The 26,231-nt window shown below is 39.0% G+C and overlaps 1 protein-coding gene across 1 annotated transcript in view; it reads right to left on the reverse strand.

Moving 5' to 3' along the window:
• Positions 1–25,981, reverse strand: part of LOC115269372 (frequenin-2) — a 75,195-nt gene extending 49,214 nt beyond the window's left edge. Inside the window, exons 1-2 of the mRNA XM_062853287.1 lie at positions 25,978–25,981; positions 24,250–24,392 (exon numbers count right to left, since the gene is read on the reverse strand). Coding sequence (XP_062709271.1) covers positions 24,250–24,392; positions 25,978–25,981 — 147 coding nt within the window. The remainder of the gene's footprint in view (positions 1–24,249; positions 24,393–25,977) is intronic.
• Between the last annotated feature and the right edge of the window lie 250 nt (positions 25,982–26,231).

Raw genomic sequence — 26,231 nt, forward strand, 5'->3', positions numbered from 1 at the left:
GGAACTCTGTTAGATCTTAGAACTCGTGAATATACATCTATTAATGGGGTTGACCAAATTTTAAAGTGAGGAGGGGCAGGGGGAGGGGCTCCTGCATTTTTTATTACGTGGAAGGCCGGCAGGGTACCCGGGTACCCACGAAATTGAAATGATCATATCTCCGTCAATTTTTCATCGATTTTGGGAATTTTTAGCTCATTCAATTCAGAAACTCATCATATATCGGGAAAATATTTGGTTAGACCGATCTAATCAACGTGGTTTTCGGAAAATCCATATTTATGGGAGCATGTCCTTATACCATATTGAAACCCACATTGTTAAGGCTAGGATACCTTAAGGAGAAACTTCAGAGAATACAAACATGGCTGCCACAATGGCCGATTTTGTCCCCTACTCACGTTTTCAAGAGCACAAATCTTGAAAATTTGTAAACAAATGCTCTCGATTTGTAAAAGCTGCCTCTTTTTGGAAGGGAGCAAAGCCAGGAAAAACAAGTGCGGCTTGGTTCGATGCTTTGTTCGTCAGATTTGTGCCTTTAAAGTTTGTATGAAAAATTGCAGTGGGATTTCTTGATGTTTCACCTTAAAGTGTTTATGGTCAACCATGGTCTCACGAGAAGCGTGTTCCAAAATCACAGTTTCAAAGTCAACACGTTTTATGATTCCAGGCCGGTCAGATACAATATGCCAAAGCAATTTTACGATGCTTGGTACCGAAATTGCTACTAACCTACCGAAAATCCCGTATATTGTATTGTATAAAAACACGGATCCGGAAATCCGGATTTTCCGGTACCTATGGTGATCGGACCGGTCCAACCAAATACGATCTCGATAGATAATGAGTTTCTGAGTTGAATGAGGCAACAACTTTTAAAATCGGTGGAAAAATCGCTGAGATATGATCATTTCCATTTCGTGGGTACCCGGGTACCCTGCCGGCCTTCTACGGGTGTTTTTTTTTGCTGGCCACACTACGGTTCCTAATTTCCTTCATTGAACCAGTCGATGCACTCTTTCCGGAATCTACCGTATGAAGTGATTGTTTTGATATCAGCAGGAAGCTGATTCCAAAACTCAATTGCACGGACAAAGAAAGAGTCTCCATAATGTGAGGAGGAATACTGCGGAAATGTATAGTTTCTGACTCTTATACTTCGAAACGATAGCAATTTATCGGAGAGGTACTTTGGACCATTTTTATTATTATTATATTTTATTAAAGACACTTTACCAAATAAGTTGGCATTCGTGTCCAGGACCATTTTTAGAAATTTTGAACAAACTTAAGCAACATCTCAATTTAATAAAATTGTTAAAAGAGCATCCCAAAATTTCACGTTGTAAGTGTGATACACTAGAGTATCTAGAAACATTGAAAGCCCAGCGAATACATGAGTTCAACGCCACACAAAGTCTACGAAATGCTATACTTGAAGCATTCATAATCAGCTCAATACCATAAAGAAAGCAGCAATGATTTTATTAGCTCAATTTTAGTTGCTCTAGATACCATACCACCCGTAATTTTAAATGACGCAAATCAGCATAAATTTAGCAGCATTGATTGTTTATATGAGAGCCTCGCTTTAGGTTCGACTGGAAAACTACACCAAGATTAGAAGCCTTAAGAACATAGTCTAATTTATCATTATGCACAAAAATATCTGGTAATGATTGAGGTGCACCACGTCGATTAAAGTACATGACTTTAGTTTTTGTAGTATTGATTGGCAGGAGATTTCTGCTGGACCAGTCGACCACATTCCGCAAGTCAATATTTATAAGCCTTGCAACAGTTTCTAAAGAAGCAGTCATGGAGCATAAGTACAGCTGAACATCGTCGGCGAAAATATGTATCATGTGTTGCAATACCGTGGGAAGATAGTTAATAAATAATGAGAATAGAAGAGGTCCAAGAACCGAACCTTGTGGTACACGAAAATAACGAAAATACGAATTTCATTCGATAACTCTCTATTTGCATTCACGATTTGAGTACGACAGCTAAGGTAAGACGAAATTAGGGTTACTGCGTTACGTGAAAAGTAAAAATGTTGTGACAGCTTTCTCAGCAACTTAGCATGCGAAACACGACCAAAAGCTTTCGAGAAATCCATTAAAAGAAGTAAAGCTACTCCTTTTCTGTTAATGACTCGGTGAATATCGTCATGAACTTTTAAAAGTGGTACTGTGACCGGATCGGAACCCAGATTGGTAAGGACTTAATAATTTCTATCTTGTTATAAATATTTGTGTTTGATTCTTTGCGATCCTCTCGAAGACTTTCGACAACGAGCACAGCATACTTATTGGTCGAAGGTTGTTCAAATCAGACGATCTGGGTTTTTTTACGAATTGGCATTACCAGTTTTCCAGGAAGAGGGAAAATTTGAAGATCTGAAGATTACATTGAAAATAAAGGTTATCTGAGTAATCACACTAGGTAGGCGAAGGTGGGGTAATATGCACCCCTTAAGCAAACGTGGCGCTATAGCTAAGATTAAGATGATATTATGTGTGTCTTGCGTTTTGAAAGTTAGTTTATTTAATTGACTAAGAGACACCAACTTTTGGTACGCGTGATATCAATTTTACCGAATCAAATTAATAATTCAAAAAAATGTTACATTTTGGGTGCTGAAAAACTGCTGGGGGCAAAACGCACCTTGAGGTGGGGCAATATGACCTCTGGCATTTTCCGCTTTGAATTCTAATGAGATACCAGGCGGCTCCATCTTACTATTTACGGCAGCAAATGGAAGGAGTAGGAGGCGGATGGTAGTTACTAGGTTGATTCCATATAATCAGCGCGCAATTGCTTAAATTGCATGCGCTTGAAGCCAATCTTTCCAAATGTGGAAAATCATCGTTTTCCACGCTTTTTATTCGAATATTCTTTGCATTCTTGGGCTTGTCCGGCTCAGTTTTACGTCTAGTGTGCTTGCATCGAATGGAAATTCTCATATATAATGAAATAGCGTGTGGGCGTTTTGCCCCGGGGGTACGTATTACCCCAGGTTACCCTAGTATCAGCTTAATGAATTTTTTAGGTATTTCGTCTAATCCAACCGCATTACAAGTAATCGAGTTGAGGGCAATAACGACATCAGATTCGTCACAAACTTGAAAATAAAAACCATCTGCATTAGAAGGCGGAAACGACGAGTTTTCAGTAACTTGAGTAAAGTTTTCACCGAAGAATTCATTTATTTTGTTAGCCGAGTTAGAAAATTCTATGTTATCATTTTTATTAGATTTAATATTTATTTGTTTCAATTTATTCCAGAGCTGCTTGCTAGAATTTGTTCCTAACAGCGTTGATGATAAATGATCACGTTTCGCCTTATAATTCAGTTGGGTTACGCGATTACGAAGTCTTTTAAATTGCGCAAAGTGATGCTCACTTTGAGTTTGACGCCAAGTTCTATAAGCAAGATCTCTTTCTACCATCGCAAAACGAATCTCATTATTAAACCATACAGCATCACGTTGGGGGCGGCAGATTCGTTCCGGAATTAAGGATTCATAAAGTTCTAAAATATGCAAGTTGAAAAAATCTAATGCGAGATTGGAACTATTTTTTTACTTATACGTTTATTTGGAAGGCTCGGGCGTCACATGGGCATAACTGAGCCGAAATCTTTTGTTTCTACATTGGTTTTACATTTTACAATTTATTACTGTCCTAATACTATGTTAGTTTTGGGAAGCCGAAGTACTCGCGGCTGTTTCGAGGTTAACGATTGAAAAAAAATAAAATAAAATTGGGAAGGAGTGATGTAGGGATCTTAAACTATATTATAATTATACTAACAGACATTGATGGGACAAATTGTCCATATCTGTAACGGAACCAAAAAGAATCGGTAGACAACGACAAGAAGAGGACAACCGGAAGGGGGACGACGACAGACAGGGGCGAACAACAAAACCAAAAGGCGAACAACGAAAAAAAGGAACAAACTGCATCAAACTCTGACATCAGCACGTTTCAAAAACTGGTAAATCAGGTTCATGTATTCCAAGTCAAGTCCCGCCAACACTTCTCTAACGGGTTTCTGTTGTTTTCCTCGGACCCGGAGAATTTCATGCAGCTCAGATCTGACCTCACGATAGTCATTGCATCCCCACACGACATGTTCGATATCTTGGTAAGCCACGCCACAGACACAGAGATTGCTTTCTGAGAGCCCAATATGGAAGGTATGTGTGTTCAACAAATAGTGGTTGGACATCAGCCGACACATTACACGAATGAAATCGCGGCCTAAATCCAACCCTTTGAAACATGGCTTCTTCGACACCTGTGGAATGATGGAGTGCAACCATCTACCCATCTCTCCATTTGTGTTGCCAGCTGATCAAGGTCTCCTGACGGGCCAATGCAAAAAATTCGTCGAAGGCGATTTGACGCTCGTAATCGGAACTATTTATGGAAAACAATTGATTCCAGTCAATGGATTCCAGAGCCGATTGCAACTGAGGATAGTTAATGCGACTATAGTCTCTGTGGCAGCGATGACCACTATTACCATTAGACCGTGAAAAATTTAGTGATGCGAAAATGATGTCGTGTTTGGAAAAACCAGCGGCCGCAACTTGATTAAATTTAACTTTGAGTTCCCTATTATTTGCTAACAGAAGATCAAATAACGAGCTTCCATCAGAATGAAAATGGGTCGGTACTTCATTAAGACATTTCAAAACAAAGGTTTCAATCGTATTTTTAAATCGGGTAGTTTTCGGACAAGATTTTAATAAGTCAGTATTAAATTCATCAGAAAGTATTGTGCTTGTACAGTCTGAATCGGGAGGAGAGGGAAAAGTTCCGATCAGAAGTTTTTCGTCATTGATACAGTGACCCCACACCGATGAATCACCTTAATTTTGTACACTATTTATGAATCACCGTGTTCATCAAATGAGTGATCCATAAACTGTGGTCATTTTTGCCGATTCATAAATTGTGGGGTCACTGTACGCACTTCTACAAATAGATACTCAGTGCGATCCATTTGGATAGGGCTAGCGTATAATTCTGACGCAGAAACAATTTTACAATTAAGATACGATTTATAATAAACACATAATCCGCCACCTCTGCTATATTTGCGATCGTTTCGAAGTAATTTGTAGCCATCCATTGAAATTATGTTATCCGAAACGCTATCCGTCAACCATGTTTCACTTAGACAAATCAAGTCATGTTTGAACTCTTCAAACTTGGAAAGTTGGCGAGAACATAAGCTTTGAACATTTAAGTGGCAGATATTTATTTGATTTTCGAGTAGAGCAGCATTCATAACAGCACGAGGAATGATGGAGAAACTTTCATTTGGACGTGCAAAAGGATTGTTGTGCAAATCAACCGCCATCAAAAATGAGCAAATTAATGCAGCAGCATAGAGGAATCGACTGGTACAACAATGAGGAAATAGAGACGAACCAGCCAAGGGCTGAAAGTCTCTTTAATAAAGACAAATCAATCAAGCAACAATGAGGAAATAGGAACTAAACTAAACTTCATGAAGTAATACATATAGGGGAGACTGGGGAGACTTGATCCCTTTTTCTTAATTTGCCTGTAACTTCAAGAAAAACACAAAACTTGATCCGTTTTTCATATAGAATGGACGGTAAACATCTCTTGCAAGTTCATACACAACAGACTTTGAATTATTGCTAAAGTTTTCAAAACTGTGTTTTTATGGAGGCATGTCTTATGATGTATTTTTCAAAAATGGGCCACAATTGATCCCCTTTTGAGCACATAGTTAATTTAAAGGGAAAATAACTCCAGAAGCTTCCTTTTCATTTTCAATTCAAGTTTTCTTGTATTTTTGATGAATATGGTGAATTTGAAATTATAAGATTTCCTTAAATTGTTAAGGTTATGCAGTATTTTGAAAATGGGGAGACTTGATCCCTCTTTTTATGTTGTGTAATAAAATAATAATTATCTAACAAGTTTTATCATTGAATCGACTAGAGGCTTCCGAATAGAATTTTATTTTTCACATGTATAATGTGTGTGTAATCCTCGAGGGATCAAGTCTCCCCATGCCACTGTTGTATATACCAAGCTGCATTAATTAAAATATTTATAAAACAGCCTTATTTGAATAAATACGTTTGATAGTGTTTTATTTACACTATGTGCTGTTAAATTTTGACACGATTTGGTTCAATTTTTACAAAGTTATTGAGATTTTTCGGAATCGCCTAAAAGATTTCTGAAGGACTGAAAACAAACCATCAGCCATTAAAAAATAATGCAATGTATAATCAAAATCAATTGTAACCAAAACATTGTCGACTGTCAAGATGTAGTTTTGGAAAAAATATGCTAGAAGAAAACTGTTTTTGATTCCGAGAAAATATGGGGGGAACAAGTCTCCCCAGGGATCAAGTCTCCTCAGTCTCCCCTACATTTTTATCTACATCTACAAATGGTTATTCAATTTGTGGATTGATTGAAGTTTTCATTCTCATTCAGTGGCATAACAGCAGTTAGTCACCCCAACAGCAACAGCAATAGCAGGAACAGCAGCAGCAACAGAAGCATTTCTCGTCCATCCATATCAAGTAAAATTTTAGGAAGGAAAAGGAATCAAGGAAAACTAGGGAGCTGAGACAATAGAAGAGTGGAAGAAGTGAAGGAACGGAAAAAACTATAAGGAAAGGTATTATTTTGACTTTCAGGAACGGAGGGAATCATGGAGATTCTGAAAGAAGGGTTTAATGGAAAATAAGGTAGGAAAATGAATATACTAGGAAAGGTAAAGATGTTTATCCAAAGAATTGCAATTGATCCGGCGAATTGACGGGTTGTACCTGGGAATCCGGCTTGGCCTTGACAAAGATGACTCCATCCTTAGTGAACTCGCTGGAAATCTTCCCTTCCTTCTTCAGTTTGATAGCGGCACCCTTGGCACGTCTTGCAGAATCGGTGAGGTTTTCATTCACGAAAATTCTTCTATCGACGCCGAATCCAAGAGTAAGTAGGTTGAGATTCCTTGTCGAAAGATAGCGATAAAAAACTCGTCTCTCGATGCTCTCGAAGGCAAACTGCATCAGGATTGGTGGCGTTGTTCCAGGGCTAATAGGAGTTCGTGCTATCCGTTTAGTGAAGATCATGGGAGTATTTTCGTCTGTGTATCCAACGGCAAGTGCTACCTTGTGCAGGAAACCATCCGTTGATTCAGAGCTAGTATAGGGTACTCCAGTCAGCAACAGGTCGTGGGATTTTTCTTGTCTCCTAATAGCTTCCCGATTTTCTCTTACATGTCGTTGTGTTATGGTGAATGAGTCCTTCAGATCTCGGAATTGTTGGACACAATCAGCCTTCAGCGCCTTCACGTCAGTGCGTAGAATGGATATCTCGTTAACCAATGTGCTGTTGAATCTGTCGATCTTCCGTTCAATTTTCACATTACCTTCTTCGATCATTAGCTTCATCCGATCGAAAAGATCATCAATGGACAGCGGCTGGTCCGTGGATTGATCATCCTTCGATCCTCTCTTGGACTTGTTTTGGTTCGATGCAAGTAGTGTTTGTGACTCTTTGCCCATCTTAGAAGCAGTAGTGGGAGTAGTTCTGTTTGTGTCCATTCGAGTGAGTGCCTTCACAATGGAGCAGGTAAAACGCAGTGCAGATGAACCCAAACGTTGATACAATATTCAATATGGCATCAGCAAGAGCTTATTACAGCAAGAGATTTGGAACTATAATAGCACAGTTTTCCGAAATCAAACTCCTCAACCTTCACTAACGCACGGTAGATGGACTAGTAAAGAAGCAAATTACTTCTATCTCATGCCGGAATGGGGCCTATTACGCAGCAAAAACTTCAATTTCCACGCACAACAACAATTCACTCGCTGTATCTGAGCATCCCTTCGGAAACCCATAAGGACTTGAATTATGCGACAATAATAATAAACACCCGATTTTCTTAATTTCTGTAGTATCTTATATGGTTTAAAAGGACATTCGACGTGAAAAGTAAACATTGAGTTTTGTGGGACTCGCGCAAGCTGGTTTTCAGAGATTCTTCAAAATGCTTGGAGAAACCCTGGGGAAGAATTTCCGAAACAATGTAGAACTTGTAATGAGATTTCTAGAAGCATTTCTGAAAAATTCCATAGAAGAGCTTTTGAAGAAATCCCTTGTTGAAATTCCTGCAGCAATCCTTAAAATTCTGAAGAAGTCCCTGGATATAAAAAAAAACCTTCTCTAAGGAATTTGAGAAGGAATTTCAGCAGGAATTTCTGAAAGAAATCTTTAGAGGAACCCCTGTAGAAATCTAAGGAAATACTTTTGTTGGAACCGCTGGAGGAGCATCCGAAGAAATCTCAGAGAAGTTCTTCAAGGAAACTCAGAATGAACTTCCTGGAGAAACTTGCCGGAAAACTCTTGGTGCAATTCCCAGAATAAAAAATAGAGGAATTTCTGGATAAATCGTTTGATAAAATTCTTAGAGGATTTTCTGGATGTATTCGTGGAGAAATATGTGGATGCATTTCTGAAAAAAAGCGCCAACAAAGATCCCTAGAAAAAACTCTTGAGATATTTCTAAAGGAATTTCCGTAGAAAATCCTGCAAAATATGTTTATATTTCTTGAAGAAACCATGGAGAAATATTTGGAATAATCCTTAGCAGAAATGACGGTAAAATGTCTAGGGTAATACATGGAGGAATATCTGGAAAAAAGCCTGTCTGAATCACTGAAAGTAATAATGCAAGAATCTCTGCAGGAATTTCGGAAAAATTAATAAATAACCTGAAAGAAGTTCTTAAGAAATCTCTGTAGAAAATTCTGTTAAAGGAATCCCTGGAGTGGTAGTGTTCCTTTCCTCCAAAACCCAATAAGAATTCAAGGACATGGGCAGCAATAGGAACCAATAGGAAAGTGATAAGTCTCGTTTTTTTGTGTAGCCGAGACAGATCTTGAAACAAAGAAAATAAAAGAAAGTATGCTGATTTATGACTTGATGACGGCACGATGGCACTCCACCACACAGTTAGAAAAAATTGCCAACTTCGGTAGGGGAGACTGAGGAGACTTGATCCCTGGGGAGACTTATTCCCCCCATATTTTCTCGGAATCAAAAACAATTTTCTTCTAGCATATTTTTCCCAAATCAACATCTGGACAGACGACAATGTTTTGGCTACAATTGATTTTAATTGTGTATTGCATTATTTTTTAATGGCTGATGGTTTGTTTTCAGTCCTTCAGAAATCTTTTAGGCGATTCCGAAAAATCTCAATAACTTTGTGAAAATTAAACCAAATCGTGTCAAAATTTCACAGCACTTAGTATAAATAGAATACTATCAAACATATTTTTCCAGATGAGGCTGTTATATAAATATTTCAATTAATGTGGCATAGTGTATACAACAAGGACATGGGGAGACTTGATCCCTCGAGGATTACACACACATTATACATTTGAAAAATAAAATTCTATTTGGAAGCCTCTATGTACTCGGAATTCTAGTATATTCAACGATAAAACATGTCAGATAATTATTATTTTATTACACACCATTGAAAGGGGGATCTTGTCTCCCCATTTCCAAAATATGGTATATCCTTAAAAATTTAAGGAAATCTTATAATTTCAAATACACCGTTTTCATCAAAAATGCAAGAAAACTTGAAAAGAAAATGAATAGCAAGCTTCTGGAGTTATTCTCCCTTTAAATTAACCATGTGCTCAAAAGGGGATCAATTGTGACCCATTTTTGAAAAATACATCATAAGACATGTCTCCATAAAACACAGATTTGAAAACTTTAACAATAATTTAAAGACCTTCCGTTGTGTATAAACTTGCAATAGATGTTTACCTGCCATTCTGTACGAAAAATGGATCTAGTTTTGTGTTTTTTCTTAAAGTTACAGGCAAATTAAGAAAAAAAGATCAAGTCTCCCCAGTCTCCCCTAATGTTTTACCGAAATCTCAACCGTTAAGTTTGTTTTACAGGAAAAAATCGGTAGAGGTAGCAACTTTTACCGAAGTTTGATAGAGTTTGACAGATAAACGATAACATTTTACCGAAATTTGTAAATTTTTCACAGACTTTCGTTAAAAATCCATTACCGAACGCTCAGCGGTTGAGATTTCGGGAAAAATTACCGAACGCGATTAGCTGTGTAGGAGGTCCTTCCTCCTAGATTTCACAGGAATTCCTCCAAGTTATCCATCTTCACAAATTTGTTCCAGGACGACTCCAAGAATTTCATGTGGGATTTCCAAGGAGTTCTTGATGATTCTAAGGGATTCCTTCAGGAGTTTCTTCTGAGATTTCTAAAGGGATCCCTTCTGTAATTCCTTCAAGAGCTCTGACCGGGATTCCTCCAGAAAATACTCGTAATTTTTTTTTACGATTCTTTAAAAAAATACCTTCTGAGATTACTTCAGGAATTCCTAGATTTCTTCATCCTCTAGGAATTTCATAATAGATTCTCCTAATAGTTTCCTTTAAAGTTCTTTTGAATTTCCAGTAGGAATTCCTGCAATTTTACCCGTGATTTCTTTCGGGATTCTTTCAGGAATTCTCTCGCGGTTTGCTTCAGTAATTCGTTCCGAGATTCCTTCAGAAACGTTTTCAAATATTCCGTCAGGGATTCCTTCCAGGAATTCTTTCCGAGATTCCTCCCGGAGTTCCCTCTGGGATTTCTTCATGAATTCTTTATCGAATCCATCCAGGAATTCCACTAGAACTTCTTCCAATATTCCTCCAAAAACTTTTTCGCGATTTTCCAGGAGCTCCTTCCGGGATTTTTTTTCCGGAGCTATTTTGGGAAGCAATCCCATTCCGGGATTCCTACGGCAAATCATTCTACCGGGAAATACTACCAGGATTCCTCCAAGAACCTTTTCTAGGATTCTTTCGGAAGCTCCATTAGGGATTCCTCCGGCATTATTTTCTGGGCTTGTGTCTGGAATTTCTTCATGGACTCTGTTCAGGATTCATCTAAGAACTCTTTTCTGCTTTCCTCCAATAGTTCTATTTGGAATTCCTGCAGATCATTCTGGAATCCCTCTGGAGGTTTCCTGGAAATCCTCCAGGAGTTTGTCAGGGAGTGTTTTGAGAAATTCCTCCTGCAGTTCTGTTTTTGGAATCCCTCATGAAGTTCCTACAGGATTTCCTTGAGGAAATACTCCATCAATTCCTTTCTGGTTTTCATCAGAAACCTTCAGGTGAATCTCGGATGGAACTCCTGAAGGATTCCCGGAACTCCATGAGAAATCCCGGAAGAAATCCCTTGATATTCCAGAGGGAGTCCTGGAAGGAGTGCATGATATGGAACCGGTTAGGAATCTGAGAAGAAACTCCTGTAAGGATCCCAGAGGAAATTTCAGAAGGAACCCCAAAAAGAATCTCAGATATATGTAGCTCCCCGAGAAATCATAGAAGGAAGCCCTACCTAGAGAAATCCTAGAAACAAATTGTGGAGACACCACGGTAGAAATTCCAGGAAGAATCTCAGGAAAAATTTCTTGGGTAATCTTGAAAGGAGTAGATAATACTAGAGGGATCTCGGAATTAACCCTCTAATACCCAATACCGCCTTTAGACGGGGTATAGTTTGAGCATTTTTGTAATTTTTGTTTCGTGGAATATCAATTTTTTTATATTTTTGGCTGATATTTAGGACTGTTTTGTATATCTCAAAATGGTTTTTGGTGTATTTTAAAGCGTATTTACATTTTTTAAAAATCATTGAAAAATTGATGTTTTAGTCACCTTCTAGAAGCCATTGTTTATTTTGCATTTAATCACTGCAATTAACATATTTTAAATTTTTCCCAAATCATTCTATCCTAGTTTTATAGTTTAAGGGAATCGAATACACTCTTAAATTATTTTCCTTAGAATTACACGGATAATAAAGTTTTCTATGAAAAAAATTTTAAATAAAAATATTTCAACAACAATCATAATATCTCAAAATGTTTTCATCTCAAAAAATCCGTACCCCAAATAGGCTTTCAGAAAAAATATAAAACTTTGGGGATGTTCAAAAATAAAAATTAGAAAAATCAAAAACTGAAATTCACGAAATCGAGAATTAAAAAGAATCATCTTCCAAAACATGTTTAAATCGATTTTAGATGACGAAAAATGATATTTAGATCAAAATCAAAAATTTGGGTATTAGAGGGTTAATTTGTAGTGAAATTTTGGAAGGAATTTTGAATAAATCCAGAAGCTCCTGAAGCAAAGCAGGAAATAACCTGTAGATGAATTCCGGGAGCACTTCCTGGAGGAATCTCTTGAATGAATCCCAGACGAAACCTCTTTAGGAATCGCAGAAGAAACTCCTGGAAGAACTCCAGAGGGAGCTTCTGAAGGAATCCTTAATAATCCCTCGGAAAAAATTCAACAAGACCTCACTGAGAAGCCCACAAGAAAGTAGCTGCTGCGATCTAGACCAACATCACGCGATTGATCTGTTCAAATTCTTCAAGACATTTACAGATACGTATCATCCAAATGGGTTTCAGTATAGTTGCAAAAAGTTGATTTTTTCAGCACGAGTCGTACATTTATCCAACGAGGCTTGTCGAGTTGAATAAATACGAAAAGTGCTGAAAAAACGAGTTGCATACAATTTTTTTTGCAACTTGGCAATATTGCATTTTATACTTGCCGTTTTAGTGTCACTACGGCCTACTTTTCCTCACTATAGAAAGCAGTTGCATTATGAATCGTAAGGCAGTTGTTTGGCCAACAACCTGTGTCTCCACGTCAAGAGCTTGAACAACTGTGACGGTTATAGCACAGATTGTTTGATTCAAGTTTTGCGTCTAGGTTGATGGAACACGTGGGTGATCCCGTTCAACCATCAGGAAGCATGATGATAATGATGAAAATGATCATATTGCGGTGATATTTTTTTCTTAATTAAAAAAATGTACGACTCGTGCTTAATCATTTTGCAACTCGTTACATAGATAACTATTATGCAGTGACTTTTTCATTATACAACTCATTTTAGTTGTTTAATGTTCATAATGAAACTCAGATGAGTTGCATAATGAACATTATGCAACTATTTCGTATTATACAACTTATTTCAGTTGCATAATGAACCGGTACGGAAAAGTATTTCATTATGATACTAAAATGAGTAGTATAAAACAAAAATTATAATACTGAATTGCATGGAAAAATTAAAGTAAAGTTTTGGCAAGGTAGTTATTTAAAGATGTCTTGAAAATAAATTCTGTAAAACTAATGACGCGAATCCTCAAAATACCTTCAATTTAGAAGGCTTCTCTCTATTTTGTACATACAACCAGTTTAGGCTTCAATCCAATAAGCCAGCTAGTATTTTTATAGCTCCAATAACATTATTTTACAGCATAGACAATGGACAAACAATAATCAAACCGCGATGAATATTCATTGGGCGTTCTCGTCGTCGTCATCGTCGTCGTCGCGCGAAAATGCAATGAAATTAATGACCGGTCACCGTTTGCCACCCACGCGTGCCCTGGGTTATTGTAGAGACGTAGGTACCTATTTAAGCCGTTTGCGTTGGCTGGGCAGCTCTGCACGTGGCAACCGGAAATGGGCCCAGTGGCCAATAAAATAGAAGGCGGACGAACCTAGCCTAGGCTAGGGGGGCATAGTACGTGACTACCCCAGGCAAAAGGATTCATGTCACGAACGGCGACGACGGCGGACACCGGCACTTCCGCTCCGAAGGTCATATGAAAATGAGTAATTATGCTAATTATCGCTTTATGGAGACGGACCGGACCACCCACTTCTGCCCTTTTTTCCATATCTCAAAGTATGTGGTGGAAGCAGCAATGTCACTATCATTCCGGACGGATCGCAGAACAAAGGGGGGTAGCGCAATTTTATGGCACTTTGAAGTCCTTTTCCGGGTCCGTGCGCCTCGATTGTGAGGATGATGATGATGATGACGATGATAAAGTTTGATTGCCCGTCGTAAATCAACTAGTTTCACTGATGAAGGTAACTAGAAGGAGTTTTACTGTCTCGATAAGTGTAGGTTGAATGTGGCGTAGGGGCGGCAATGGGTCATTTCTAAACCTGCCTTAGTCAATTCATTTCGAACTTGAACAGAACAGACCATATTGAACTTTTAATTCTCCCAAGCAGTGAAGAGAATTGTCAGACAAAAAAGGCACGAAACAAGCACCAAAGAAAACACAGCGATTACTCTTTATCCCAACTGGTAACAGATAATGACATGATCTCGAAAATTTTTGTTGCAGACAAAACGGAACCTGAATTTGTTGCGTACTTTTCAACTATCGTGAATAATCAATAATTACCAACCCAAAATCGAAACTTGTTGATGATACATCTTCAGCAGCGTTGCAGTGTTTACCGACTCGAAGTTAACGCTCGAAAATCACAATGCAAGCCTTGAAAATCTCTAATCTCGTGGTGCACGATCTTTGTCCTATTCTGTTCAAGTTGGGACAAACCTATGTCGCATTGGGTTTGAATGTCGCAACAAATTCAGGTTGCGACATTGTCGTTATTGTTGCGCAATGGTTGAATTTTGATTCACTCTCCCAAGAATATCTCTTTAAATTACATGTGAAATTTCCTTGTTTAGTATTGCAGGACTTTTGTACTTTGTTACTGTGAATATTCCTGCTAGAGGAATTACCACATGGTATTTCCTCTAGAGATTCCTCTTGGAACTCCCTCAGGGATTCTCTAGTCCTGGAAAAACTAGTGATTAGAAGGCACGAAATTTTGCTGATTGACAAATTGGGAGATGAAATTTGTGAAAAAAACGCATTCTGGTGGGATTCGAACCCACGACTCCGTATTCGCTAGACCGGCGCTTTAACCAACTGAGCCACATAACAGGTAATGATTCTGTGAAAGCCAAACTGACTCTGAAGCCCTACCATGGACACTCCTTTTTCACAAACCCATCCCTTGTTCGGCTTAGATGCCAATCCATAACACACTCGTGTTTGTGCCCACTAACTACAAGTGTGAGCGAATTGTTTTAATGAAGCTGAGACTTATTCTCGCACTCCGCGTACCTAGCCACCAAGCAGTTCGTTTCTGGTGTCTAATTTGTATGCGTCGAGAGTTCGGTACGGTCACACGCTCTGGCGACCAACTGCGCCGCTCGACACAAGCAAGGGTACAATGATATATATTGCCCTTTACTGGCTTATTACCAGGTTTGCTGGTATGTCTAAAAAGTACTGGATAAACCTGTAATTAGAAATTTGTAATTACAAGTTTTTCCAGTATGTTTCACACATACCAGCAAATCTGATAATATACCAGTAAAGGGCGTTATATATCATTTAATCTCCAGTCATTGCTCCAGGGATTTATCTGAAAATTCTTTCAGGGATTCCTTTGAGCATTCCTTCAGGAAAGTCTCCAGAGATTTTTCTGTGGATTATTTCAGAAATTCATCTGGGGATTTATTCTAGGGCTTATTGTGAAAATTTCGCCTGGAAAAAAAATACTAGGGATAACTGAATTCCTTCAGGGTTTTTTTTTCTAGATTCCTCCAGGGATGCCTCTGAAAATTTCTTCAAGGATTTTTTGTGCATTCTTACAGATTCTCCAGAGAATCCCTCAAGAGGTTTGTTTGGGGTAAAATTTCCAGTAGCACGAACCCACAATTATCGGAAACAGCTTCATTGTGACAGCCCCATTGCTGAAATTCAATTTTTATGCATATTTTTCTTAAATCTATTACAAAATATTTTTACATTCTGGTATTCTTACTCGCGTTATATGTACCTCTCCATACAACATTCAGCTCTAAGCTGTTATGTCAGCTGTTTACTCATCCAATACATATCCGCTACTGAAAGTCTCTTAAATAAAGACAAATCAATCAATCAATCATCCAATACACCCAATACACGAACGGTTTCTGTATTGGGTGAGCTAGTGAATGGTAGAAACTAGAAAGTGAACAAAAAGCTACTCCTATTGCTAACTCTTCGACGTTGCTGACTTCATACTTCTCATGAGTTTCTTTAACCCTCTACAGGAAACCTTAAATGATGGTCCATTTCGGAAACCTGGGGTCCATTTGGACCCCAAATTCGTTCTTCTGTATCGCATGATCCTGATTTATTAGAATATCGGTGTCTCCAGTAAAGTTGTTGGGTTGGTTAAGGACTTACATACACAGAGAACAGACGTTTAAGCTCGAACAAAAATTCGAAAGCGTCGAAATCGTGTGTAAAGGATTTAAGTGTACCTTAACGCCACCAACGGAGACTGTCCCACTTATAAAGTCGATTTGACCCCACGATGGCAGTGTTCATCGTTAAAATACACTAGCCCACAAAGCGACACGAGCGCCAAACAGCCAAAAACGGCGAGCACTGGAAACAAATATGACAACACAACAATGTAAGTGCTGAGACGCTAGCGCCGTGCAACGGGAGCATAACCACATACTCCGATATGATCGTTATAAAGTTTTACACAAGGCAGAAAGCGAAGATAGACGTCTGTTCTCTGTGTTACATATGCTGGACCGTTTAATTCGGAATTTCATATATAGATGGCGCTAGTGAGCATGTAAGTATTCAGTATTTGAGCACATATATATGAAGATCCTGACCATGACCACATCGAATTTTGGTATCTTCAGCAATGTTGTTTATTAGGTAAAGTTTTCTAATGATGGACCGTTTGTTTGAAAATTTCACACATAGATGGCGCTACTGAGCAAATTTTATGTTAATATATCTCAGGATCTTGATCACCTAGAATGGTGGTATCTTCGGCAAAGTTGTTGAGTTGCTCAAGGACTGACAGATGCTATTCCGTTTGATTAGGAACTTCACACATAGATGACGCCAGTGAGCATGTAAGTGTTACGTATATGATCACATTTATATCAAGATCCTGACCACATAGAAATTCGGTGTCTTTGGCAAAGTAGTTTATAGGGTCAAGTGTTAGAGAGTTGGTGTTCCAGCAAAGTTATCCAGATGCTCAAGAACTTTTCGATGATGAGTCGTATGATTGGAAATTATACTACTAGGCGTAGCTAGAGTTCATAGCCATCGCTAGAACCAGAAACAAATTGAAAAAAAAAGTCGTTTCCCTCCCTTCCAACTTCCACTCACAGCACAGTGTATATAACGCCTACAAGTTATGCAACCAAAGCGTGCTGTGCCGCTTGACCTTATTCACCTTATTCACCACACAATCTATCACCACAGAGAACAGACATTTAAGCTCGAACAAAAATACGTCAAAATCGTGTGTAAAGGATTTAAGTGTACCTCAACGCCACCAACGGAGACTGCCCCACATAAAAAGTCGATTTGACACCACGATGGCAGTGTTCATCGATAAAATACACTAGCCCACAAAGTGACACGAGCGCCAAACGGCCAAAAACGGCGAGCACTGGAAACAAATTTGACAACACAACAATGTAAGTGATGGGCCGCTAGCGCCGCACAACGGGGGCATAACCACATACTCTGAAATGACCGTTACAAAGTTTTACACAAGGCAGAAAGCGAAGATAGACGTCTGTTCTCTGTGCTATCACCTTACGAACACTATAAATAACCCCCTATCCATGAATCGCATCACCGACCCAACGGACACTCCCAGATCTCCCATCCTTTCCGTCTAACAAATACCCCAATCCGTGCTGGTTGTGGGGATGCAGAGGTGATCTTGGTCTTTAGTAGCAACAACCAGCACACTCTAATATTCCTCTCCTTTCCCAACTAACTATAAGGATTGCACTTTGAGAATAAGTGGAGTGTCCCAGCCCTTATTCATTTGGATCTCAGTGCAATTGGTACCAGCTCAGATCAATCACGAAGGAGCAACCATTGACATGTATAGTCAGATTTGATAGTTTTTTTTTTATGATCAATTGCGACTAAAGCCCAATAATTTTGCATCTTTTTTGTCACAATACTGCACTTTAAATGCTTCTTTTTTGCGCGGAATTGCAGCTGTATGTATTTTTATCGTGCTTTTTCTGAATTCCCTTTCAATTTCAGTTACGTCGTGGACGTATTCTTTTTCGATACATTCCTTTTTCTCGTCCCATAGTGTCTGCCATAGCTTACTTTGCTTGTCGAGTAGGCTGTCCCAAAAAAAAAACCGATGTTCGAAAAGTGAAGGTGCTTAATGAAAGATATGCATATTTGAAGCATTTTTGCAGAAAGTTTTTATTTTGTTAAAAATCGTTTAGTGGTTTAGACAAAACGTCTATTTTTTGAGCATTTTTCATCAAAATTTACTAAAAATACATGTAGGGTAGAAGCTTCAGTTTTGGCCAGCCCGGAGTTTTGGCCATAGTGTGGTTTTCAGCCTGTTACGATCTAAGTTAACATAAATTTATTTTTACTGGTAGATTCTAATATAATATGATGATTACAGCTGTGAAAACCATACAATTTGATCAAAAACTGGAAGAAAAAAATATTTTCCCTAAAAAACCAGCTCTCATATGTCTATTTTGGCCAGGGGGACTTCTAATTTGACCACTTCCATAAGAAATACACGTAGTTGGCCAAAATAGAAACCAAAGTTGAGGTTATGGCCAAAACTGCGGCAATGCTTCTATTTTGGTCAGTGCCACTTTTAATACAAAAATCAAGTATTAGATTGATTCCCGTATTTTTCTAATAAAGTATATAGCGAAACCTTTCATTTGACACATTTGTAATTTTCATAGGATTATTGGTTATTTTTATAAAAATGATTTCCTTTAGACTGGCTAAAACCGGTGCCCGCACCCTACTATTTTTTTTTAATTTTCAACCATGAAAGTTTTATCTATTACTATTCATATGCGCCATTTCTCTAAGAAAAATATTTAATATATAAAAAAAATTTTTTTAGGAAATTTTAATGTAAAAAGGATTGTTTAAAAAAATTATGGCGGAACCTCTAAACATTTTTTTAGAAAATCGAAATGTTCTACAAAAATGCTTCAAATATGCGTATATTTCATTTAAGACTTGAGCACCTAAACTTTTCGAACATCGATTTTTTTTTGGGGCGACCTATTGTCGAGCTGCTCTAGCCTTCGCTCGATATCTTCCATACCGCCTGTCTGTATCACAGAAGTCTGACCAAAATCAATGCTAAAATTCAATTTATTGTTTATATTTTTTCCTAAATTTATTACAAAATAATCTTATGGTGTCTTACTGCATCACTGAGTTTTCAAACGAATCATTGACTTTTTGCTTTTCAATGATTGTATGCCTCGCATTTTTGAAGTGATAAAAAACGGCCAATTCTGCAGCAACGCAGCAGAAAAAGTATCATCGCAATCACTGCGAGTGAGCATATAGGATGATACTTTTTCATACGAATATTCGCTTTGGTGGCAGAGAATTATCACTTTGAAATATTGAGGCTCATATCCAACATGGCTGCCGATGCTGATGATGCCGTAAAAAGCCTTATATTTGGTTTATTTTTACTCCCCCTACCTTACCCTCTCCAAATAACAATCAGCTCTCGGCTGTTTTGTCATACCAGTCAGTGCTGCCAATTGCACTGAATACTTAAATACTACCACAATTTCTGCACCGATTCTGGAGGAATCCCCGAAAGAATACTAGGAGGAATCCTCGAAGGAACTCCATGAGGAACTCCTGAAGTAGTTCTAGGAGGTATCCTCGTAGTCCAAGAGGAAATCCCGAAAGATTTCCTAGTAGTAATCCACGAAGGAATTCCAATAGGAATCCCGAAAAGAATTCCAGTGAGAATTTCCAAGGGATTTCGAGAAAGAATCCCCAAAGGACTTCTAGGAGGAAGGAATCTGTGAAGCAGATTCCAGAAGCAATTCCTGAGGGAATTCTAAGAGGCATCACCAAAGGAACTCCAAGAGGAAACTGCGAAGGAATTCTATGAGGAATCTCCGAATAAATTCTAGGAGGAATTCACGTACAGTGACCCCACAATTTATGAATCGGCAAAAATGACCACAGTTTATGGATCACTCCATTTGATCAACATGGTGATTCATAAATAGTGTACGAAAAATAAGGTGATTCATCGGTGTGGGGTCACTGTATAAAGCCCCGATGGAATATAAGGAGGAATCCCCGAAGAAATTTCAGCAGGAATCCTCGAATTAAGTCTAGGAGGAATCCCCGAAGGAATTCCAGGAGGAATCTCCGAAGCTAGGGAATCTCCGAAAGAATTCTACGAAGAGTTCCCGAAGGAATTCCAAAAGCCATCCCCGAAAGAATTCAAGGAGGAATTTTAAAAAGAATTCCAGGACGAATATCCGAAAGATTATTATATGAAGTCTAGGAGGAACCTCTGAAGGAAGTCCAGAAGGAATATCCGACGGAATTTCAGGAGGGATTCCTGAAGAAGTTCCACAAGAAATACCCAAAGAAATTACAGGAATCCCAGGGGAAACTCCTGAAAGAATTCTGTGAGGAATTTCCGAAGATTTTCCAAACGGAATCCTCAAAGGATTTTCAAGAGCAAACCCCGAAGGAACTCCAGGAGGAATCCCCGAAAGAATTCTAGGAAAAATCACCGATGGAATTCCAGAAGGAAATTCCAGGAGAAATCAACAACAGAATATCAGGAGAAATCCCCGAAAGAATTTCAGCAGGTATTCATGAAGGAAGTCCAGGAGGAATCTCCTAAAAAAATACAGGAGAAATCCCTGCAGGAATTCCAGGGGGGAATTCCCGAAGGAATTCCGATTCGAATCTACGAAGGATTTCTAGGCGGAATCCTCGAAGGATTTTAAGCGGAATCCCCCAAAGGGAATCTTTCAGGGTAGGGGGAAAGATTTGCAGGAGGTATGCCCGAAAGAATTCCTGGTGGGACACCAGAAGGAAACCCTGGCAGAATTCTTGTAGAAACTCCATGAAAGATCCCTCAAGAATACCATTGAGATTTGCCTGATTTTAATCTCAAGGAAATTATTGAAGGAACTCCTATGAGATTCTTTGAAGGAGCTCCTGTAAGAATTCCTGAATGAGCTTCTGGAGAAATCTCTGATGTAAATCCTGGAGGCATCCGGAGCGATCCCTGGAAAAATACTTAAAGGAATTTAGAAAGAACACTTATATAGGAATTCCTCAAAAAAATTCTGGGAGAATCCCTGCATTCTCTTGGAGGTATCCTTGAATCCCCCTGCATGTTCTCTGAAAGAACTTTGAAAAATCAGGAGGAATCTTTGATCAAACATCTGCAAGAATCTCTGAAATTTCTGGTGGAAACTTTGAAAGAACTTCTGCACTAATTTCTGTAGGAACTCCTGGAGAAATTTCTAAAGGAACTTCAGAAACAATCCCTGCAGAAATTGCTACATTAATTTCTAAAGATCTCATGCAGGAATTTCTTAAGGAACGTCTTACGGAGTTCTTGATGGATCTCCAGGAGGCATCTGTGAATCCTCCTGCAAGAATGCCTGAAGGGACTTTTGGAAGGATACCTGCGCGCATTCCTATTGAAATAGCTTAGGAAACTTCTGAACGAATACCTAATGAATACGTGGGTGGAGGCATCCCTGAATCTTTTTGTAGCTTATAGAGAGATTCCTGAATGACCTCTCGTAGAGATTATCGAAGGAACTTCTGGAGCAATCCTTGAAAGAACTACTATACTGCATGAATCTTCGAGGGAACTCGTGAATTAATCCTTGGAGGAACTTCTGTGGGAATATCTGAAAGAACTCCTAGAGAAATATCTAAAAGTACTCCTGAAAGAATCTCTTGAAAATTTTTCATGAGACATTCCGAAGGAATTCCAAGAGCCCGAATCAATGTCAGAAGGGATCAAACCGAAGGATGTGTTGGACGACCTTAGAATTATTTGATTTTCCTGGTGATGAGTTCGAAAGATGAGCTGGATGATCGATCGAAGTCGATCGAGTCGAAAAACGGACAGCATGGCCGTCTGAACAAGTTGGTTTTCACGGTGAAAAACCAGAAAGATGAGTTGCGTCTAGATCTAAGTCTTCTTCTTCTTCTTTTTGGCACTACGTCCCCACTGGGACTTGGCCTGCCACGCTTCAACTTAGTGTTCTTTGAGCACTTCCACAGTTCTTAATTGAAGGGCTTTCTTTGCCTGCCATTGTGTGAATTTGTACATTGTGAGACAAGGACAATGACACACTATGCCCAGGGAGTCGAGAAAATTTTCCCGACTGGAACGGGAATCGAACCCGCCGTCTCCGGATTGGCGATCCATAGCCTTATTACCACTAAGCTAACTGGAGACCAATTCTAAGATCTAAGTCTCTGTTGGACAATTTTCTGTGGATCCAAATGATTACTTCATGGATATGGCACAGACAAACAGACGTAACACTTGCGAAATTCCATCGACCACGCTTTTAACGATCATTTTAAATTTTCATAGTTGTGGCTTTCACAACCAGAGGAGCGCGCATCATTTTTCTATGCGTTTGACGTTTCACGCTAGCGCCTTCTGTTGACGATATTGCACAACACAGTAATTCGTGCAGCTTTTCCACCAGGTGATGGTGGTGTGAACTGGGCGATGGATTTAAATGAAAATTGTTCAAGGTGTTACGTCTGTTTGTCTGTGGATATGGTATGATTCTATAAAATAGCTAGCATCATTAGGGGCCGTCCATATACCACGTGGACAACTTGGAGGGGGGAGGGGGTTCGAGGAAAGTCCACGCTTGTCCACGGAGAGGGGGGTGGGGGTCTGGCAAATGTCCACGTGGACAACATTGACATGAGAGTTAAAGAAATAAATATTAAGAAATAAAACAAATAATAGCCCAAATGAATAAAGCTGAGTGAATACTCTTTACTCAGATCTCTGTGAAGATTCACAGAGATTTGCTCCACGGCTTCACATAGATTTAGTAAAGAGTATTTACTCAACTTTATTCATATGGCCTAATATCGCATTTTTTGAGTGATTATTTTTCATAACAGTTCTTTACATTTTATTTTATTATACCTTGATATTTTGTAGAAGTTGATTCTTCAAGGAAAGAATGGAATTGCGTAAACATTTCAACGGCTCTTTTTTTAAATTATCAGAATTTCTAGTTACCTAGTTTTCTTCATTAGGCTAATACAAATTTAATATTGACTTTTTGTCTTCACTCCCTTCAAAAATTTTTGGCTGGATTGTGCATTTTGAGGGAGCAGATAAAAAATATTTGTGAAAATATCGGGCTCTGATGAAAATTTTTAAACAAATCCAATGAGGTTTTAATATTTTTCAGATTAAATGGTTTATTATTTCTATCCCCCCCCCCCCCCCTCGACCAGCCAACGAGTGGTGGGACATAATGGGAAATAAATATTTGTAACGGCCTTAAGGAGAATTTTGGAGTTTTAAAATAAAGCGTAGATTTAGAAAAATCTGGCGTTTTGTTTGAATTTTCATCGCTGTAGGGATTTGCAGGTTTATCTCGAACACTTTTTGTTTTGTAATATCCTTCAAAATTTAAGATGTTACTATAGGATATTGGAATCTAAATCATAGCTCTATAATTTAGTTTTGAAACTACAAAGTTTTCTTAGCAAAAAATCCGACACTAAATATATGTATAGATTTTTTTTGTAATTCATAAAGTTATGCCACAGACAAACAGACGTAACACCTAGAACAATTTTCGTGAAAATCCATCGCCCAGTCTACACTACCATCAACTGGTGGAAGTGTTTCACGAAATACTGCGATGTGCAATATCGTCAACAGAAGGCTCTAGTGTGAAACGTCAAACGCATAGGAAAACGATGCGCGTGCCCCTGGTTGTGAAAGCCACAATTATGAAGATTCAAAATGATCGTTAAAAGCGTGGTCGATAGAAATTTTGCAAGTGTTACGTCTGTTTGTCTGTGGTTATACAGTTATTCAAGACATTGTTTACTATTAAAAAAACTTTATAAAAAAAACTTCGCAAAATCACTTTTTCTTATTTATTTAAAAAAAAAATATTTTTTCCAGTGTCCACGTGGACATTGGGGGAGGGGGGTAGGGGTCAATGAAAAGTCCACGCTTGTCCACGGGGAGGGGGGGAGGGGGTCAAAAACAATGAATTTTCTGTCCACGTGGTATATGGACGGCCCCTTACATAATTATTCGTTTTTTTAAAAGCAAAACATAGTTTAGCACTGTTTCAAAATACTTTCATACACAGTTTTTTTTTATGTTTGAAAATACTTCGTATCTGCTGTAACAACCTCAATAGAACAACTATCAATAAATATGCTCTTGAAAACAAAGAATACTTACATTATTCTCGTCGAACACCCGAAACACCAGCGAGGCAAATTTACTGGGATCACCTTGCGGGAAGAACTGCTTGTAGATTTTGATGAAACCCTGTCGAGAGAGATGGAAATAAATAAGAACAAAACCAAGAGAAAACAAGTTAGCTTTTGTGTTAATTCAACTTAGCAGGCGGGTTGGAAAATGGTCGGTCGGTCTGTTGTAGCGACGTGTCCGGTCTCGGGCTTCTTGACGTAATGTTTTGAATATTTATCACTTTCGACTGCTAGCATCCCTTCTCAAGGTTGTTTTGTTGTGTTGCGGCGAGGGACGTCGAATCGAGGGGTACGACAGACCCATGGGGTAATTTTAATTAGTCGACGCTGTCAGAAGAAAATGAAATTATCACCCCCTCGTTGTTGGTTGGTTGGCTGCTTGCTTACACTAATCAACAAGGGTTGGTCGCGTGTTCTTGAAAAAATGCCACGGCAGGGTTGCCAGTTTACTCGATCGTGACGCAGCGCTTTCTTCGGATCCCAACCTAATTAGCCGTCTCAGGAATGGTCCGACAGACCACAACGAAGAATCACACATTTTCTCCAATGAAGAAAACTGCTGTGTGAAAAGGGCAAACTGTCATTATCGGTTACGACGATGGCGGCGAGCAGGGGGAGCGACACTAGTTTTGCCAAGCCGAAAAACCCCACAAAAAGTCGAGAAAAGACGAAAAAACCCGGTAAAACCCGCAAAACTTATGCGGGTTTTAGCGACTTTTTTGGTCTTTTTTCGGCTTTTTTTGAGGTTTTTTGGCTTGGCAAAACTAGTGTCACCCCCTCTGGCGGCGAGGTTTGTTTGCTTTGTCTTGGTTCGGACGCAGTACTAGAAGAATGGCGCGCGGGACGAAACAAAGCAAGCTGGTTCGCGTTCATTTTCTTGAGAGCATGAGGTGCCAGCCAGAGTGAACGCGTCACGCGGCGCGGCGCGGTGCAATGCGGCATTTGACAGGTCGCGCGTCGACGCGCGGCAGAACTCCGTTCATTAGAATACAGGGAAAACAATCATAACATGCCAGAGTGCGCGCGGAACGATGCGAAGCGGAAAGCGTTTAGCCGCGCGACGCACGACAAAACAGTGCATGCACTGTTTTTGATGCGGAAGTCATGCGGTTCGCGCGGATAATTTTGTATTTTTGTGTGGATTTCGTCCGTTTTTACAAAATCATGGCGCTAATTTTACGAAATTGTTTTTCAAATGTATTCAAATGTGAATGTAAAATATCTCTCTCTCTCTCTCTTCTTGGCGTAACGTCCTCACTGGGACAAAGCCTGCTTCTCAGCTTAGTGTTCTATGAGCACTTCCACAGTTATTAACTGAGAGCTTCCTCTGCCAATGACCATTTTGCATGTGTATATCGTGTGGCAGGCACGAAGATACTCTATGCCCAAGGAAGTCAAGGAATTTTCCTTTACGAAAAGATCCTGGACCGACCGGGAATCGAACCCGTCACCCTCAGCATGGTCATGCTGAATACCCGTGCGTTTACCGCCTCGGCTATATGGGAATGTAAAATATATTAACATGAATAATATCACATGTTTATTATCCGGTGGCGTCTCGTAACCTCACTTTTCACCTATTTTGCGAATCAAAATAAGTAATTCCTTTAAATTTATGACTAAAGACTTAACGGAAATAATCGAAATCTCTGTCATTCTACATCCATTACAAGCAGAGCTTTCACATTACCCCTACCCATGTTTCATGCACAAAAACGGTTGGCACCCTCTCGATTATTTTACTATCTCAAAGTATTCTACTAGGGCTGTAAGCTTAAAAAATAGTTTCAAAATAAAAATATACTTTTTTTGAGTTACCAGCTTGTTTCATTGCATTGCTGTTTAAAAATAAACGAAGGGGTGCCATTTTTTACGTATACAACCCTGTGGTAGCTCTGACTGCAAGCTCACTTGTTCATAAAATTTCAAAATTTGTACCTGTAGGGCGGG

Source organism: Aedes albopictus, chromosome 1 (genome assembly GCF_035046485.1).
Source record: "Aedes albopictus strain Foshan chromosome 1, AalbF5, whole genome shotgun sequence".
NCBI classification, from domain to species: domain Eukaryota; kingdom Metazoa; phylum Arthropoda; class Insecta; order Diptera; family Culicidae; genus Aedes; species Aedes albopictus.